Source organism: Prionailurus bengalensis, chromosome A2 (assembly GCF_016509475.1).
Source record: "Prionailurus bengalensis isolate Pbe53 chromosome A2, Fcat_Pben_1.1_paternal_pri, whole genome shotgun sequence".
Taxonomy (NCBI): Eukaryota; Metazoa; Chordata; class Mammalia; order Carnivora; family Felidae; genus Prionailurus; species Prionailurus bengalensis.
The window spans coordinates 74,138,327-74,157,316 of record NC_057348.1 but is presented as its reverse complement, the minus strand read 5'-3'; the positions used below and the strand labels follow the sequence as shown (position 1 = coordinate 74,157,316).

At 39.7% G+C, this 18,990-nt stretch overlaps 1 protein-coding gene across 1 annotated transcript in view; it reads left to right on the top strand.

The window, feature by feature from the left end:
* The first annotated feature begins 4,179 nt into the window (after positions 1–4,179).
* The window catches only part of POU6F2 (POU class 6 homeobox 2), a 387,072-nt gene continuing 372,261 nt past the window's right edge, over positions 4,180–18,990 (top strand). Inside the window, exon 1 of the mRNA XM_043588527.1 lies at positions 4,180–4,444. Coding sequence (XP_043444462.1) covers positions 4,279–4,444 — 166 coding nt within the window. The 5' untranslated portion in view covers positions 4,180–4,278. The remainder of the gene's footprint in view (positions 4,445–18,990) is intronic.

Sequence of the window (18,990 nt, the reverse complement as noted above, 5' to 3'; positions counted from 1 at the left end):
TTACATAGACAATGAACCTGAACGCAAACCTGGATATTTGATGCTATCTGATGTCCTGTCTACTACACTGTGTCGCCCCATTGATTGTGGAACCACGAGCAGTGTTGGACAGAGAAGTGTTTTGTTCCTAGAGTCTGCAGGGAGAAAGATACTACACACAATATGCTCTGGGAACAGTTGCCCAAGGTTTTAACACCCTTCAGGGTCCATAATTCAAGTTCTGGGAAAACCCATGAGTTGCTAAATTTATAAGCCTTGGTTTTTCATCCAGTACAGTATAAAAGGGTGCTGTACTTTGGAGACGAATCTGCTGAAGTTCAAAATACACCTTACTTTATTAGGTGTGTGGCTTTGGGACAAGTTACGTAGCTTCTCTGAGCCTCAGGCCTTTATCCCTCAAATTGGGGACTAATACCTTGCACGGTTTGGGTGACATTACATGCATCTGAAATGGCTCTCTTCATTCGATACACGGGACCTAATTTTGTTCTTTAACAATGCCCGAATGAGATTTAAAGAATTGCTGGGTGGTTCTGGTGTTAATTGCAGCCCTTTCATTGTAGGACGTGGTGAAATTTTTTCTTCACGTTTTGTGAATGGAACCTACCTCTCTCCTGCTTCTTCTCCTCTCAGCGTCTGGCTCTGAGGTCTGGTGACCCTTGTGAGTCAGCATGTATTGGCACATGCTGACACATGCCATGTCCTATTCTTGAATCTACTCACCACTCTTCCATATTGACCCAGTCATTTTTCTTCTGTTGGGGCTGAAAGAAGAGTTTCAGGGAAGTCCCAACTCCTTCGACTGTGGTTGTGACAATTGCAGATTTTTAAGCGAGAAGTCTTCACCCCTTCTATTTTTTGCCAGCATTAGCTATTTCCGTTCCTGGGTGCTGCTGCAGGGATCCTTGTGCAGGTTGAAGATGCGGCTTTCTTACATTCCCGCGAGCGTCTGTGTTGGCGCTTGTTGGAAAATCCTTTCTTCACTCTGGCAGAAAGGATTTTTACAGACTGCCATCCCTTTTGGCAGGGGAGAATGACTTCCAAGCCGAGAGCTGCTTGAAAGAGGCACTCCCTCATCACTTATGACTGTACTCAGTGGTTACTGCTTGTGACACATTTTCAAATGGACCCCCCAGTGGCTGCAGCTGTGATTAAAAGCTGTCTGCTCTCTGCCTCACTGGGGGTTTGCTGTTTAACCATGTCGTGCACATATATATATCTGGGCTACAGCTGCATCTTGGAAAACGTAAAGTGTTTTGTAAGATAAAAAAATCAAATGAGTACCTGAATGGCAGACTCCTGAATTTTCTAAGCTCGAGTCACTGAGAGGCACTACTTGGGAACCTAGCCCTGGATGAGGTACATAAAAGTCATTTAAGGAAGAGGAGCTAATGGTCAGTGAATGTATACCATCTGCTAGCACATGCTTCGCACACATAGGCCGACCTGAACATCTTAAAGATTTAAGTGCTCTTGAACTTAGCAGTTGCATTTCGGCTACCCTCTGTGCTCAGGATTCAGTTTGACCATTCACAAGTAAAACAAGAACAGAATATTTTTTTTTTTTGGTAAGACTATCCAGATACCCCTGATATGTGAATAACCACATTTAGCTTCTCATGAGGGTTTTAAATGCCATTCTAAACATAAGTTTACCATGAACACTACCTTAAAAAAACATTCAAATGAACAGTGCGCCCTCAGAGATAGGGTGTGCCTTTGAAAGGCACAGGTCACAACCCTTCCTCTAGATTAGAGAGATTGAGTATGCAACATTTTAGAAAGCAAAAATGTACTAGAATTTAAATCTGGGCTCTTTGCTGCATATGAGGAGGACACTTACCAAAAGCATAAGGTGAAGGAGGGCTCCCATCCCTATACTCTGGGCCCCACTCACTGAATCAGAAGAATCCAAATGCACCTTTTCTTAGATGCATAGGAAGGAAACTTGGGGGACATAGGAGAATTTTGCATCCACTTTCCCCCTGTGCCTGCCTCCCCCCCACCGTCCCTGAAAGTCAAGTGCTCCAAATCTCAGTGACCAAAGGCAGTCAATGAAATGCTAATCTATCACCAGCAAATTTAGGCTGACAATACTGTGAATCGACCACATTGATGACATTGATTATATTTCAAATATTTACAATATGGTGAGACAAGCCTAATTTATTTTCTAAAGAGTTCAAGGTAGGTATCACCGATTCAGAGGGGGGAAACAATGGAGAAATGTTTGTGGTTGCTATCTGCAATAATCTGATGCTGACAGAGAGTAGTATTTTATTTAGTAATTAACAGTGTAAAGGGGAGAGGAGCTGTCATGTTGGTTCTTAAGCTGGGGAATGTGATGAAAGATGATATCTACGATCTCATCCTTTCCACTTGTTTAGGATTGTCAGGATGAGAAATGTCAGCATTATGAAAGCTCGGCTCTGCTCTTGATATGATAAAACCCTTCAAAAGCCAGTCTTTCTCTCCCTGGTCCCCCTCCTTTCCAGCTCTCTCTCTCTCTCTCTGCACTTGCTTTTTTATTTATCCTGTTTTGTTAGATGGCAGAAATATAATTCTTTTCTTTCTTCCTATTATAAGCCACCATTTTTGTTTTATTATATGTTTCACAACCCCTAATGCCCCACTGAAAATTACCTTGTTAAATGACAGTGTTTCGAAGCCATGAATCCTTTCCACCATTCCCTCAGAGGTTTGAAACAGTCAACAGACTGTAAAGAATAAATAATAAAAAAGTATTGATTATTTTGATGACTGTGAGATTCAATTAAGTATTAATTTTGCCCTCCAGTGGACCTATCAAGGTATTCAAAAGGGAGGATTCGGCTCAGCTAAATGCGTGCTGAGTGCTTCAGCCTTAAATAGGGAGAAAATGTGTTTACCTACAGTATTTGAAGAAGAAGTGCATTGATGCACAGAGTCCAATATTTAAGTGCTGTGCACATTAAGCCCTGGTGACAGTGACATTGTTTTCAGTGGTATGAGTATTGACTAAAGAAGTGCATTTGATGACAGCTTAAACTATTTGTATTGATTAACATTTTCATAGATTATCATGTGTCATATCAAATTCACTTTTCAGGCATGAATACATTAAAAAAAAAAAAATCACCACAGGCATACGGCAACCAATGTAACGATGGGACAAGAGAGCATGCCGCCCCACCAGCTCCCGTGCTGGTCACCTGTTTCCTGCTCAGGAACCATTTAGGCATGAACTTGGCAATAAATACCTCCCAGATAACGCAAAAAGGGCACTTCCTGCTTTTCTTTTCCTTGTGCGCCCGACGTTTGTGCCAAAACAATATCATGCATCTTAGTTTGCAAATGGAATAGCAGGCTATCCTTGGAAAATACTTCTGATCCTAAGACGCCTTCCTAATGAGCTGAAGATAAAGCAGATTTAAATTATTGGGGGTGGGGGAAGTTTGTCTTTTTCGGAGGTGATTTTTGTTTCCTTTTTCTTTAATGCTCTGGGCGTATGATGCTCTAGGTATCGGAAGTATTGAACACAGTTTGTAAGTATTTTTTTCCAATTTCTTTAAAAATTTTTTTTAAACCAATTTAAAAAAAATCGATTTTGCTGTGTATTGTTTGCTTTAAAATGTTCATTTGCTTTGGGGTCAGCTTCACTCCCAAATCTGGGACCAGGGAAGTCAACTTCTGAGGGTACTGATGCAATTTACATGAGAAATCTCTTTTATTCCATTGAAAGCATTTTGAGGACTCTTTTCTCCCTATCTCTTTTCTCTGCTCTGGGGATAGGGTTTAATTGCTTCTCCCCCAGGGAGAGTGCTTCTTAAAATAGCCCGTGGTTCCTCCATAGGGTGCTTCTTCCTTTTTAGTGTGTTGCTGAAGTACAAACCCAGCATTTTCTTTTTTCTTACTGCATTAAAGACGGAACAAGGTGTAAAAACATTCGCACAAAAAGCACATCCCACAATTAAAGCTGTGTTGGTTTAGGTGGCTTTCAAAGAAGTTTTTTTTCCCCCCTTCTTCCCTCCGAAGCTTCCTGAATCTCTCACATGCTAGTTGAGCTTTAATAGGGTGGGGAGTAATGGAGAACTCCTCGGATCTGTAATAGCTCTTCACTTGACTGCAGCCAGCAATAACAGCGGGAGCAGCCAGAGATAAGAGAGAGAGGAGAGAGGGAGAGTGTGTGTGTGTGGAAGAGAGAGAGAGAGGAGAGAGGGAGAGGGAGAGAGGACACGCACACTAAAGCTGCCACTTTTTTTTCCTCCCCTTCACTCTTTTCCCCCATCCTAGGATCCAATGATAGCTGGACAAGTCAGTAAGCCCTTGCTGTCAGTGCGGAGTGAAATGAACACGGAGTTGAGAGGTGAGGACAAGGCTGCTACTTCAGACAGCGAGCTGAATGAGCCCCTGCTTGCGCCTGTGGAATCTAATGACAGTGAGGACACTCCCAGCAAGCTCTTCGGTAAGTCTGTCTAGGTATTTCATTTCAGCCCTACCATCTTGTCCAGAAGAGCGATCCACACCCCCCCCCCACCCTTTCCCTGTTGTTCATTCCATTTTCTTGTAAGTGCTAAAGAGGAGGTTGGCATCTTGGAGGGGCCAAGCCACCCGGAGCCCACTCCGGCCGGCTAGCAGGGTGTCCTGCAAACTTTTCCCAGCAAGGAACTTCCTCACTGCTCCTTTGGGCTTGTCTGATATTGCCAGAGTCCCTGGGCTAGAAATTATTTAAAAAAAAAAAAAAAAAAGAAGAAGAAGAAGAAGAAGAAGGAAAAGAAGAAGAAGAAGAAGATGGTAATAATAATCAGGAAATCAGTTCCATTGTGAGAATTGGTTAACATTTATTGAATAAATATCGACTTGGTTTCTGGTTGCTTTGCAGCCTTTTGTTAAGGGGAAGGAGAGTAAAGAGTTATTATCTGTAGTCAAAAGATGGAAGGGGGAACTGAGAAATATCAATACAGCCTTTCTGTGCCAGGTAAACAAAGGTGGCCATGGGAATTGCTGGGAGATCTAACATTTTGTAATCACAATTAGAATGAGTATCTCTTCTTCTAAAAGGTGAGTGGGGAAGGAAAATAGGTCCTGTGCGTCCCTCCCCGACTGCCTCTTGCCTTGACCAGATGTTTATAGCCTCATCCTAAATGTGGAGGCAGCCCAGGACCTTTCAGGAATCTTTGTTCCATAAACAAAACAAGAGCAAGCAGAGTGCCACTCCAGCAAAGACATCTGTCATTCAAACAGATGACACTCTGTAAGCCAACTCAAGCAACTGTGATCTCTAATCAGAAAGGGGAGCGGGTTGTTGAGGCGCGTGACTGAGTGATGGATGGTGATAGATGTCTGTGCTGGAGGAGCACTTTATGGGATAGAGTGACATTAGGTTTTCAGAACACTTCCTCCTGAAACGCTTGCTTTTAATTATTTTCAAGTGCTTACATGCTGATAACACTGGATAAGCGCATGTACACCTTAACCTGTTTATATACATGTGTAAACTAACCTGATATATACATCTGATTATATATGTATATATCAGGCAGAGCACTGCTTGGGCTGAGTTTAAAAACATCGTCGTGTGCCTGAACTTCAAAGAAAAACAACACTATGGCACAGACTGCTTTGTTGAGAAAGTCATTAATTCAGCTGAAAAAAAAAATAAGCTTAATTTTTTTAGCCTCCAGGAAGAAAGCAGCTTCGATAGTTTGGCAACTTGAGGCCAGCTTCAACAGAGGATCTTTTCTCTGGTTTGAAACACTCACTCAGTCAAACATGAGAGTGGTGTTGCAGAAAAACTTTCTGTTTCAGATTTTCTATTGGTAAAATACTGTTTTACAGTTACGAGGCTAACAGATCCCAGTTTCAAGAAATTCTGTCATATTACCCTGTTCTGGAAAAGCAGCTGTTCCACGCATATGGGTTTTCTATAAGTCGGCATTAAGGTTTTAGCATTTTCCCTGTGAGGGAATATTTTGTTGCAGAGTAAGTTTCTACGTGTGTGGGGAGAATCATGTCCTAGAACACTCCTTGCGTTTCAGGGGGTTAGTGAGAGAAGTCAGATAAAATTATAAATTACAGAAAAGCAAGGCCATGCATGCTTCTGCCTCTCTGATGTTGAGTATCCTAATCCCAAGCCCTTTGACTTGTGAAAAGTAATCAGCTGTGAATTCAACAGGACTGCGGATCCTGGATTACTTGTTCCTAAACTTTGCCTGTATTTGAAAAAAGTAAATGCATTTTTGTAGACTTTCACCTAGAACCCCAACTTGTTTCCTTTTTCCTTCAAGTCAACTAATAGAGGAGTAATTAACACGGCTTCTCAATGTTTATTTCGATTTTCCACTGTTGGAAATTGTTGCAGATTTGTTATGTCACTTCTTACCAATTTGCACATGCAGAGAAATAAGCTTAAAAAAAAACCCAGGAGGGCCAAAGAAATTCGAATTGAGTTCACTGAAGACACGTGTGAAGTGGAGTATTTATGGGTAATACTAAGGAATCGTAGTTTAGTTCAGAAATTGTAGTAGGTATTAGAGTATGCCCATATTCACGTTCACATTTTCTACCTCTGAATTTGAGAGAGGGGACCCACCAAAACCTGCATCTTATATCTGATATTCCTTGTGTATCCACTTCATTTTATTTGGCCTCTGGAGTGCTTTTAAAACACAATGAGAATATTTTCCAGTTTCCAATTCGGTGAAGAAGCAACCAGTAGATGAACAATTTTGAAAACTTGAGGAAAAAATGGGAGACAGCCTAAGACAGAGGGACTAGGACATCCATCGGAGGAAGCACCCAATGTTCTCCGGGGCTTCCTTAGCTATTGGGTCCATTATGCTGTCTCCTGTTAATACGACTGGGACTTAGCCTTAGAAATTCCAGTTTATGTAACTGACTAAAACTTTCTAGAAGAATTCTCCCCCAGAATTTTTAGCAACTTTGGCCACACCTAATGGGTGATAATTTAATGGACCATCAGCTTATTTGACATGAATACGCTCAAGTGTTTTGGTTCTTATACATAATTTTCATTGCACTCATTCCTTGACAATGAAGAGTTACATTTTTTCCTGAAAAACTGAGAGCATCCAGATTTATCTCCCAACAATGATTTTCTAATGCACTCTCTCCAACCATCATTGTCATAGCCTACACACTGCATTACTGAAAACTGTGTTTCGGTAATGAAAGGAGCAGATTAAGACAAATCGCGTGCATCTTGATTTGTTTACTTTTGTGGAGAGACATTCCCCAACAACAGGAGACAGGCAGAACTCCGTTGTGTCCTGTACCTGAAATTTCAGTCTTGATGGATTCCTTTGGAGTTGTTCCACCTTCTGTTTCTTGTTGAAATTAGCAGTCCACAGGGCAAGTGTGTTTCTCTCACAGTATGGGCACCTTCAGCCCAAAACTGCAGGAGAAAAGCTAATACTGATGCCCTCTATGGGTAAACAGAGGAAATTCCAGGAACCATTGGGTCTTTTATGCCTCTCTTAAATTGCACCCTCTGCTCTTAACAGCATCCAAAGGGAAACATACTGTGCAGAATGTTTCAGTGCTCTGTGCAGCTCAGAATATACCAGAAGGAGAACCCAGAAGCCATATGCCAGCTTCAGTAGAAAGTTCAGAACAGGGCCCTTGTGTTTTATAAAGTAATTACATCAGAGATAACATTTTGCTTAACTTGAACAGCTATGGAAACTCAAGTACACTTAGGAGAGATGAATCCGCATTTCATTGAGAAACGTGTGGTTAGGTAGTTCTCTGTGATATCATTAAGTGGTGCATTATTTATTCTCGGAAAGCTGGTAGGATAACTGTCTCCTTTTTCGGTCCGTGACTGTATTATGCTGAGCTCTGAGCTGTAAGGAAACTGTATGGAGGAGAACAGACTTGGATATGAGGGGGTCGTATCAGAGAATCTGGCTCTGTGTCTCCCCGTGTTTCGGCTGCGAGATCAAATGAGTGATGCCATGCGGGACCAGGCATTTAATATGTGACTGGTGATGTACATATTCGAAACCATTCTCCAAACCGGCCTTTGGCGAACAATCTCAAAGGGAAGAGGTTGCTGTGTTTCTCTAGTGACATTTATAGCACTGTGTCAATGTGGTGCCTCATTTTTAGTTATGCTCATCAAGAATTCAGTGTTCCACATTCAGTCACATTGGATGCTAAAATTCAAATGGTAGCATCAACAACTTGGTCAGGAGGATGGCCACGGAAAGGATAAAAGTAATATATACCCCTAGAAAAATATCTGTACTAAAGTTTTGCCATGCAGTCTCAGCTGAAAAAGTGAGACCACATAAAACAGGCCCTAAATATTTTCTCCCATATATATTTGAAATTTGAAAGATGATTTATTAACAGTGTTCCTCCTGGGAGTATTTTTATTGTTTCAAGATAAACCTCATGATTGCTTTCCTCAAAGTCCCAACTACCTCGGGTGGCCGGGTTAGTCTGTGGCTTGCTGTTCAGTATTATCGTACTGTACATGAACTGGGCCCACAGCTCGAAAGCCTTGAGCTGAGATGTAAACAAAAACCCATTTATAAACATCGCACCCGAGGTAAAAAACGATGGTTGGTTTTCTGTTATGATCTTGTGGTTTTCTAGTCTAAAAGAGATTGCATATAATGATACTTGTGAACGTGGGTATTTTCAATGTCATTTATCTGTGAACTTTTGGAAAAGGGTTGAAAGTTGGATGAGTGATTCTTCCTTGCCAGAAAATGTGCTATCTGTAGGGGTTTTCTTTTCCTTTCCTTTCTGTTATCTTTCTCATAAGAAACGTGCATTATAAGATTTTTTTTTTTTAAATTGCCATCCAGTTTGACTTGATTAGAATTTATGGCACTGGAGTTGTTTTCAATGACAAAAGGATAAAGGACTAAATTGTCTGTCACCCCTTGAGACAGTGGTCTCTGCAGGTCAGCGTGGAGGTCATTGGTAGGGCATTATGGGGACTGTACTTTGTGGTATGCTGCCTGTGTATAAGTGGGAGCCTTCATTACGGAATCACTGTCTTTATTACTTTATTTAAATGTCTCTCTCAAGGTTCCAATGCCTGGGACGTTTATAATATTCTGATAAAATATGCTGGGGCCGGTAATCAGTACATAGGGCTTAAGCCCCAGAAGGATTTAGCTGGGAGGCGATGAGGAAAATTCCCCGGAGAAATATATTTATTTAACCTATGCATCATGCTTCTATATTTTTTAAAAGTTTTGATATTCTGCTCATGGAAGATTTTTCCTATTTTTCACTGAAGAAAGTGTGTTTTGTTAGGGAAATATTAAGGGAGTATATTTTTAAATCAACTAAATGACTTGGATAATAGATTCTATGCAAAAATAGTTACTGAAAAGAAACCAAAAGAAATCTGTATTTGTGTAAGTAAATGAGGTGCATGATAAGGTATGGCTTAATGGGCTGTTCTCTGACTACTGAGGGGAAAAATGCACATTGAGATACATTTCTGAACATTGATGAAAACCTTACACACTTAAGCATTTCTTAAAAAAGACTCCGGGGTGTGTGTGGATAAATTCAGTCTTAGTGGGGTTTTCCCCCTAGAATACCACTGTAATACTGCCTGGATAAGTAAATCTGCTTTAAGTAGCGTTAATGTGTAAGTTTTGAAATAAAAATAAATCCATGTAACATAGCGCTGATGTTCAAACTTTTTAACCAGATCTGTTCGTGGAGCTATGCTCATTTCTGAGTGACTCTTTAATGGAGGACAGTGCACACTACGTGACATAAGATTCAGTGGGGACTCTCTCAGTGGCTCCCTTTTCTGTTTCTGCCATGCCTGGGGGGCTCAGGTCAGACATCTGTTTAAAGAAGAAAGTTCAATATTGCCACGTCTGAAGATGCTCTCTGTGCTAACACATTAGCAAACCAAAATGCTGATACGGTTTTACATTTTTCTTTTATCTCGATGGCTACGATTCTCCTGTTTTGTTGTTGTTGTCATAAGGTCCTATGTAGAATTGGAAATAAGACGAAGTAATAGACATTGCATTAATCTGCACATCCACCCCTTCCAGTGATCTCATTTTGGTCTTTTCAGTGTCTTGGATATTTCTGACTTAAAGGTTACAGGGCATTACAGTGTTTTTGTAGTTCACCCAGACCAGTTTATATCATAATTAATAAATAGAGGGGCATTCCAGATTCAGGCTTGCAAGGCTCAGCCTTAAGTAGATTGCCTTCTTTCTCAATTACCTGATTTAATCATAGAGTTAGTATTATTCTTGTAAGAATTGACCAAATAAAAATTTCCCCCACTTGACAAATGAGACTTAAGTGAGGATTTCAAGGGGACCTGGCTTGCTGTTACTCAGTAAACAAATAATTTGTGAGAGGGCTGGTTCTTTCTTTGGTTGGTGATCTGGCTGGTTTATGTTTGGGGATTAATAATACATCAGACATTCACACAGTGAAAAGAAAGTAGATGTGAAGAGTGCTGCTCTGCTACTGCGCTGCTCCCGATTATCCGGGCCCTTCCCTGGGTCCCGAGACCGGCCGAAGAGCAATCACATCTGCCCAAATCTGCACCTGGCTCTACTTAACATGTTTCTTGGTTTTCTTATGCTAAAGAAAAAGATAGCAAAGTGTTTATACCAAGCTGGCATCCTGTCAGGGGGCAATCTGTGTAAAGTTTCCCGCTGTCAGGTTAATAAATTTTTAAAAAATATCCAAAGGCAGAGGTAGCTGGAGAAAGCTCCCAGTAACACCTGCCATTCTCCAGCAGATGGGCTTCTCTTTAATATCCAGCGTGGCTCTGGAATTTTCTTGTTTGTTGTCTTCCGAGGTTCTGTACTTCGCTGGGGTTTTTGTTTGGCTTTCCTTTTATTAATGACATTTCGGTCTTTCTTTTAAAATGGCTATCCTTTAAAATTTCAAACATCTTCTTCTTAGAAGGAAATAAGTGAGCGTAATTTGTTTCAGTCTGGTATTTGCAGTCGAACATACACCTTCATGCTATGAGCCTGAACGAGCTTCTAAACCGGTCAACATTGGACTTTTCTTTGGGAATACCTCCAAGTAACATTTATATTAAAATCCGTTCGTTCATAAAGGAGTATCTGGGTTTTGGGTGTGTGGGGGCTTTCAAGGATGCCTGTGTGTTACTCATGTTGACCTGACTCAGTCTTTTACATGTAAGCTCCCACCTTCTGATTCTCAAAGTCAGAGTTTATACAAATATGAACCAAGTGTGGACTAGTTTGGTAACACCTCTTACTCTATGTTGTGACAAAGAGCCAAAAATGGACTAAGCTTTTTTAATGTGAACACAGAGGTCAGCAAGAACAGCACTGACTCTCTTTTGGTTGAAGACAGTCTTTCATTCTCAGAGAAATGGAAATAAACTTTGTTTTGTTAAGCATTCAAAGATCGTTTTTAAAAAACACCTTATAAAATTGCACAGCTCCTGACATCTCTTCGTAAAATTAAGCTGCAACTTCTAAAAAACAATCCTGGTATGTTATATGAATGTCTATATTTTATTTGAGAATTGAAAAGAAAATCCATGCTCAAATTTCTCCTACAGTCTTTCCTTTGAAAGTGCTTGTCAGGTCTGATACGTGGCGAGAATATACTGTTGTTTATTTTCATTAAAAAATTAGCCACCTGGAACAACAAAACTAATACGGTCTAGGTCACTTTTATTAGAGGACTGCTCTGCCCTCACGACTAATTGAAAATATAAAGAAAAGTGATCAGATTACAACGAGAGAAACTAATATCATTACACAGAAACTAAATGCTTAAGAGGTCCGCTTATACCGAAGACCATTAGAAAATGGGATTCTGTAATGAAACCTGCATTCATTAACATGGTTTAAAAAACGTTCCTAGTAAAAGCCTAAAATAAAACCTGTTCATTTAGCCTGAGGACGAGGTAGACTATGAAGGTATTTTTAGCAGTCTCGGAACATCTCAATGATAATCAACATGGTATGATTTAACAATTTCACGAATGTGTTTGTCCTGCAATATATAGTTTGGCTTTAGCAGTTTCCTTGGTGTTTCATCTTTTTCTAAAACAATCAGTGTTTTCTAGATTGGTGTCCTTTCCAAATCTCATGTGACTTTGATTTCATTCTATTAATTAAAAAAAAAACCCACGAAACCCTAATTGTGACAAAAGTTTGTGAAAGCCAAGAAACCCCTATTTAAAGACTAATATTAGCATAGTGTTTTAAAGTAACAATGCTCATTTTTCATTTTCTCATCATGTCCATACTTTGCGGACATGTTTTCTTTCCTAAGCGCTATGAACGCACTGCTACCCACATGTTTTACACACGTGTGTGCGTTCTCTGGTGTATTCTCCATATTTTCCCTTGTGTTCCTATGACACTTCAGATTTATCTTCCTAAACTTGTAGTATGTCTATATTTGCTTTATCAAAACATTAATAAAGCCTAATTTACAATAATAAGCTTTTTTTTAGTTTATGCTATCTGTATATCACTTAAATGTACTTCTACTATACCTATGAACCTATGAATATTGAAACATATAGTTTCCAGATAAAATTCTCAAAATTAATAGTTTACCAATAAGGGACAAGCAATTATACTATTGCTTCAGGCGTAGTTGGGCTATTATCCAAATTTCAGTGTCTTCTTTGCAGCTGCTAACCACTGAGCATTTCTCAGAATTTGTGCAGTTAATTCAGTAAAGAGATTTGGGGGTGTCTGCACAGCTTGATTTATAGGGTATTTGTATATATATATACACACACACACACACACACATATATATAATATAAATATAAACTGTCTCAAGAAATATGTGTGTGTGTGTGTGTGTGTGTGTGTGACAGATCTTGCTCAAACTAGGGAAGACCCTTCGAATCTAAACATTAGGAGCCCAAGTATTTGTCTACCTGTGGGATATACATAGATTACAATATAAACAGTTATATTTTTTCTTTTTTAAGTAAAACGCATCTGTCTTATAGTTGGTAAGCACAATTTTGTGCCTGTGAGGATTTCGTGGACCTAAATATACACTTACCTGTACACATATCAAGATAGAATGGGGGTTTGATGCACAATAAAGAAATCACATTTTAAGCATTTGCTATTAAAATAGTATGGGGTACTTAATCTCCCTCTGCAGTCCTCCATGGCCACACGTGTGGTGATTTGTCTTTTAATAGCAATATGGCAAGATTTACTTTTATAAATTAATGGTTTGGGGTTACTTATTGCATGAGAGAATCACCACTGTTGAAGAAGAAGAGGGGCTGAGGGATTAATTTGATTTAAAAATGCAAACATTTGAAGCTGTTTATAAAGCATGAAAAATTATTACCGCAGAGTGAATTTTTGCCAAAATCAACCAAGGGTAGAAAGAATAAAACATCAAATGGAAAAACATATTTTCATGTATTTAAAAATGTGTAGATGCTCAGGTGGAATGGGGTGGGGGTGGAATGGCCTTTTCCAAACCTGCGTTTTTTTCTTTGATAGGTCCAATTTCATGTAGCAAAATATTGCAAAATAGAAACACATCAAAAAGAAAACATGCTGTTTTCAAAAGGAGAAGCATTGAAGATAGTGAAGAAAGCTAACATTTTAACGGATTCGCTTGCTATCCATTAATCTAACTGTAATCTATACGTGGGTGAATAGCCAGAAAAGGGATCGTCTGGATTATGTGGGAAAACTTTCATAAACTTTTGGAAACAAACCTGCGTCATTATTTTAGATGTTGGTTGACTCATCTCTTTCTGATTCCTAAGATTAAGGCAGGTTTTACTCTTAAGAGTTACTAAGAAATTATTCAGATTTATAGTTAATGCTGGTCTATTTCCTTGCTTTAATTAACAATTTTTTTAATGTTTATTTATTTGAGAGAAAGAGAGAGAGAGAGAGAGAGAGAGAGAGAGAGAGAGAGAGAGAGAAAGCACAAGCAGGGGAGGGGCAGAGAGGGAGACACAGAATCCAAAGCAGGCTCCAGGCTCTGAGCTGTCATCACAGAGCCCGACACGGGGCTCGAACTCACGAACGGTGAGATCATGACCCGAGCTGAAGCTGGACATTTAACCGACTTAGCCACCCAGGCGCCCCTCCTTGATTTAGTTTAGAATCTTCCGTTCTGCCATTAGCTTCCATGTTTAATGTAATTTGCTAACATTCCAATCAGAATCTGCAGGCAATCAGAAAAGTGTCAGCAATTAGGCACCATGCTTCAAAAGGGATTAATATCTATAGTTGCCTGCTGAAAATGATCAAAAGCAAACAAAAAAAGACCCGGAACTGGTCAGATTGGACATTGCTGATGGTGTGGAGATGGTTGCACTAGCTTAGGGTGGTAGCTACCTGTCTTGTCATCCGTAGTATATCAATATGTTTTTATAATGATACAATCACCTGAACCCTGTAACAGTTTATAGTCCTTTTGAGAATTCTTATGGATTCTTAGAGTGACGGAGGTCTGAGAAAAGATCTTGAAAGCTTTCACAAAACCTGGCTGGGTGACAGAAAACTAGCACGACTGTGATTTAGCAGCTATGGAATCCCATTGACTGGGAACGTCATTAAACTTTTAAGTTAAAACAAAACCCACAAAACAAATGGTAGATACAAAGGGTGAGGGGCACCCAATTTCGGACAGCCGAAATTAAGAGGTGCCAAAGGCTCTGCGAGGAGAGGCCAAATTCAGCAAGCCCAATGTTGATCTTGCTATTCTACTTAGAAAGGGGATTTTGTTGATATACTGTTCTCAATATTATAACATGCCCTGGAAATTAGGGCCTTTCCTTCATGGGATCTATCAGACTTGGTCTTTGTGTTTTCATTTTCCCTGGCTATTTTTAGTCAATGGTAAATAAAGAACTTGAATTTGGAATCTGGCACCAGGGAGATCACAAAACCAGAAACAGCAGGAAGTAACCACAACAAGTAACTTCTCATCAGTGTATGCAAGGTAGATCTCAGTCCTCTTAACATTTGTAACGCTGCTAATTTCTGTGGACTTTTAAAAATACGCTTCCACATGAGCTCTCAAAACCCATAAAAGTGTGGCATGTAAAGTAAATTGTTGTCACTTGCCGACGACCTGCCATATTTATTGTCAGGAGAAATGGACATTAGTTGGGAAAGCAGTTGTTAAAGGCCAAACAATTTTTAAAGATGGCAAAGATGCGCGAGGGTTTTCCTTTTTCTAACAATGAGCCGCCCCTTCAGACATCAAAAGACAAGATAATAAGACACTTCAAGCACAATTCAAGATTATATTCAACATCTAAAGGCTCATCTCTTGTCAGTTTGCATTTACTCTTCCAGGGATGTGATGCTTCTATCATCTTTCTGTCAAGGGGAGTCTGGCAGAAGAGGCGAGGGCTCTTATTTCACACACTTAGGGTTTTTTTTTTTTTATCAAATAGCCCACACTCGTTCTGATTCAACCAAAATGGGGGGATAATTTGAAGAAGGTCATGCACAAGCGCAAAAATCTCATATTGATTTGTGTGATTAGAAGGCATTAAAATTGCACGTTTATGTTAGTCGCTGAGATGTTTTGTCAGTTTATTTGGTAATACACTTTTGCAGCCTAGGGGGGAGAAAAACAGATGACTTAAAATTTAAAAATAGATAGCTGAAAGCTGAAATTGGTTCCTTTAAAGTGACCGTATTTGAACATTTAACAAGTGAACATAAAAATAATTTAATGGTTTAGTTTAACAATATTTGAAATTAGCTTCTACAACGAAATGCTTCGTTCGGTATAAAGGAAGACAAACCAGTGGTGCCTCTCTGAGGAAGGAAATATATATGTGAGATTATTTTTTAAATACTTTAAACATTGATTTCATATCTTTAATATATAGATAAAAGGGATGACATTTTCAATATAAATGTAATTATGAGGCTATTTTATAATGGTCATCAAATTTTTAACATTTTGTACTCCTTGAAATTACAACATCATTATATTGGTCATTTTATGCCATTCTTAGTATATGTGCCCTTTTCCAGAGAGGGTACTAAAGAGTCAATAAAGGAGTTTTCAGATTATTATTATTCTTTGTCAAAATTTATCACATTTCCTCCTTCGTTCTCTGACGGTCACAAAGCTGTACAAGATAACATTCTTTTTTTTTTTTTCTTCTTCTTTCTGGTGGAGGGAAGACATCTAGAGAAGTTAGAAGAACCAGCTTTTCCACTCAAAATAAAACAATTGGTGAAAATAAAACCATGATATCCTGGGATCATTTCTCTATTGAATCTTTGAAATTACTCTTCCTAGGAATTTTCATCAACTCTTGGTGTCTTCATTTCTCATATTTCTCTTTTATGCTGTGAAGTGTTCTAAAGCTGACTTTCACACTTTTGTGCTGCTTTCAGGTATCGAAACAAAAAAGATACGCATATGTACAATGGAGTTACAGCATAAGTTGAGTAAAAGTGAAACCTATGGTTTGTTCTATTTGTTACACAAGCCTTTTCCATGCTGTGGGGTTTATGCATTCCATATTCAACAGTTAATTCACCCGCTCAACAACAAATGTTTGTTGAGTACCTGTTCTGTGGTGGGAGCTGTGCTGTGCTCTCTGGACTCGGTGGAGAAAACACCAGAAAGAATCAACCACCCAGTCTTGCTCACCCACCACACTGGGCGCCGAGGTTGCAAAAATGAACCAGGCATGGTCACTCTAACCCTCAGTAGCCTGCAGCCAACATTATATATTGACTTTCCATTTACTTCATTGTTTTCTGTGACTCTTTGGGAAATCTCAGTCTTCAAAACTGTGCATTTCCGAAGTAGTTCATTGCTCAGAAGCCTAAACATTTGAGAAAAACTATGATGCCCAAAAAGTGAGGAAGAATTTTCGAAAGCATTAAGTGATTCAGACAAAAGGCATGGATGATGTTTTCATCATCGAGTTTGGTGCTGATCCTGTAAAACAGGTGTGATTCTTTAGCAATTGTTTCCTGGTCATGTCCAAAGGAAGAATTAGCTAGATGTATCTTTTCCTCCCCGTTTCTCCTGCCTCCTTTCTCCTGCCAAGAATCTTGTTGGTTTATCATGTAACATAATGTAGTAGGTCAAGGCTCTGGAGTCTTGTGTTTTGTTAGCTGGTTGGGCCAGGAACATAATGGGGTTAGGCCTCAGCTTCCCCATTTCTATATGGAAGAATTGATGGTCCTTCATAGGGAAGCTTGAGGTTGAAATGAGGTGATGTGTGTAGAACCCTACCAAGTGCCCAGAATATAACCAGCATTCAGCAAATGTTAGCCATACCATACTTTATTAAGAGTTGAAAATTAACTTGCCTTTTTGGATGGAATTTGGTTAATTTTTAGCAGCAGGTATCAGAAAACCAACAAAAAAAATTTCTGAGGCTTTCAAAAATTAGCCATGCACCTCCCCAAGGAAACATCAGCGCCTGCCCCCCCTCCCCCTCCCGCCTCGCCCGGCCCCTGCCCAGGCCAGGGCTCTCTTGGCCAAAGTAAAGTTCTGGGGATCTTTTTCTCTTGATGACAACACCCCTTCCTTCTTCAGGGCATTGGACACTGCTTTCTTCCAGAGTCCATTTAGGAAAGGATTCAGACTTGTGAATAGATGACAAGCAGGTTCTAGAGGAAGCCATATTCACTATTTTCATGTTGGGGAGTATGTGGGCAGTGCGATGGGCAAGGATGGAAAGGGGCAGTTACATATCTTACTCTTCTCTAAATTTAAAATATTGGAGTGTGTGATTCTTTCAGATCATAGAAATTTTAAAAATAATGTTGGCATAGAGAAGTGATATGTAACCAGATGTCTGTGGGCGACAGCAAATGCTTCTCTAACTTGCGGTTGGGTTGGTACCCTGATGGCAGCCTGCCTTTCGGTGGTTTCCCTCCAAGGCATGAGTCGTCTCTCTAAGGGAATTTGCCAGATTTCAGGCCAGGCACTTATTTCTTTCTACCTGGACCGTATTGTTGCCAAAATTAGAGATATAACATTCGCCTCCAATGAAATGTTTAGAGATCTTCCTGAGGATGGTCACCATATCAAGGTGAACCACACAACATTTCAGAGAGAAACTGTCCATTGAACTTGCATGAAGACGGGAGAAGAATGGCTCAGCAGAAGAATTGTAACCAGGGTTCCTATCACTGTTCCTGAGCCATGCAAAGGGGTATGACTTCTTGTGCCTCCGTTTCCTCTTCTTTAACACCAGAGGTCAGATAACAATCCGAGAAGGTGTTGAAGATTACGTAAAGGAAGGCGAGTGAGGTGCCTACACATTGGGGGTGTTTAATAAATGTGAGTTTCTTTCTCCCACTTCTTAGACCAATAGTGTTGCCTTTATCAGGTCTGAGAAATGACTCTGTAGGGAGTGTGGATCCAGACATTAATAGTTAGATGAAGTAGAGGTTTTGAACCCTAAGATCTGCTTTCCTAATCTAACTATTTCCATGAAAGCCAAAACTCAGGCTAGAAACAGAATAATCTCTGTTCCAGAAGTAGAGGAGATTCAGTTAGGATGTGGGTCTTTGCTGTACCAGTGGGGAGCTCTTTTCTGCCTCCAAAGTAAAGCACTCCTCACAAAGGGTTAGTTATGTGGTAAGTATTGGATTATGGCTGCAAGTAAAAATCCACAGCGTCTCCATTCCTTTGGGAATTTTCATAGTCAGTGTTCATTGGGACTTTCTAATCTTGCAGAGTGAACCCTTTATACATTTTTTAAAAAAATGAAGAAACCAAAAATAAAATGACAACCTCAAAAAGTCTTTCAGGGCAACGTTTCTAAGAATCGAAAATGTGGTGCAATTTAAGTAGGTTAAGTTGACATTTGAGCCCATATTTAGGGGGAAATGTGTTATTACATTTATTAAGGGTATTTAGAGATTTTCGTTGATATTACTAAAACCTTTTATAGACACCAAAGTAGTCAGGATGACTCCAGGAGCAGCTCTGTGTTGTTGTTACCATGGCAACCCCACACATTTTTAATTACATATTTACCCATGCCCCTTGCACTTTTGT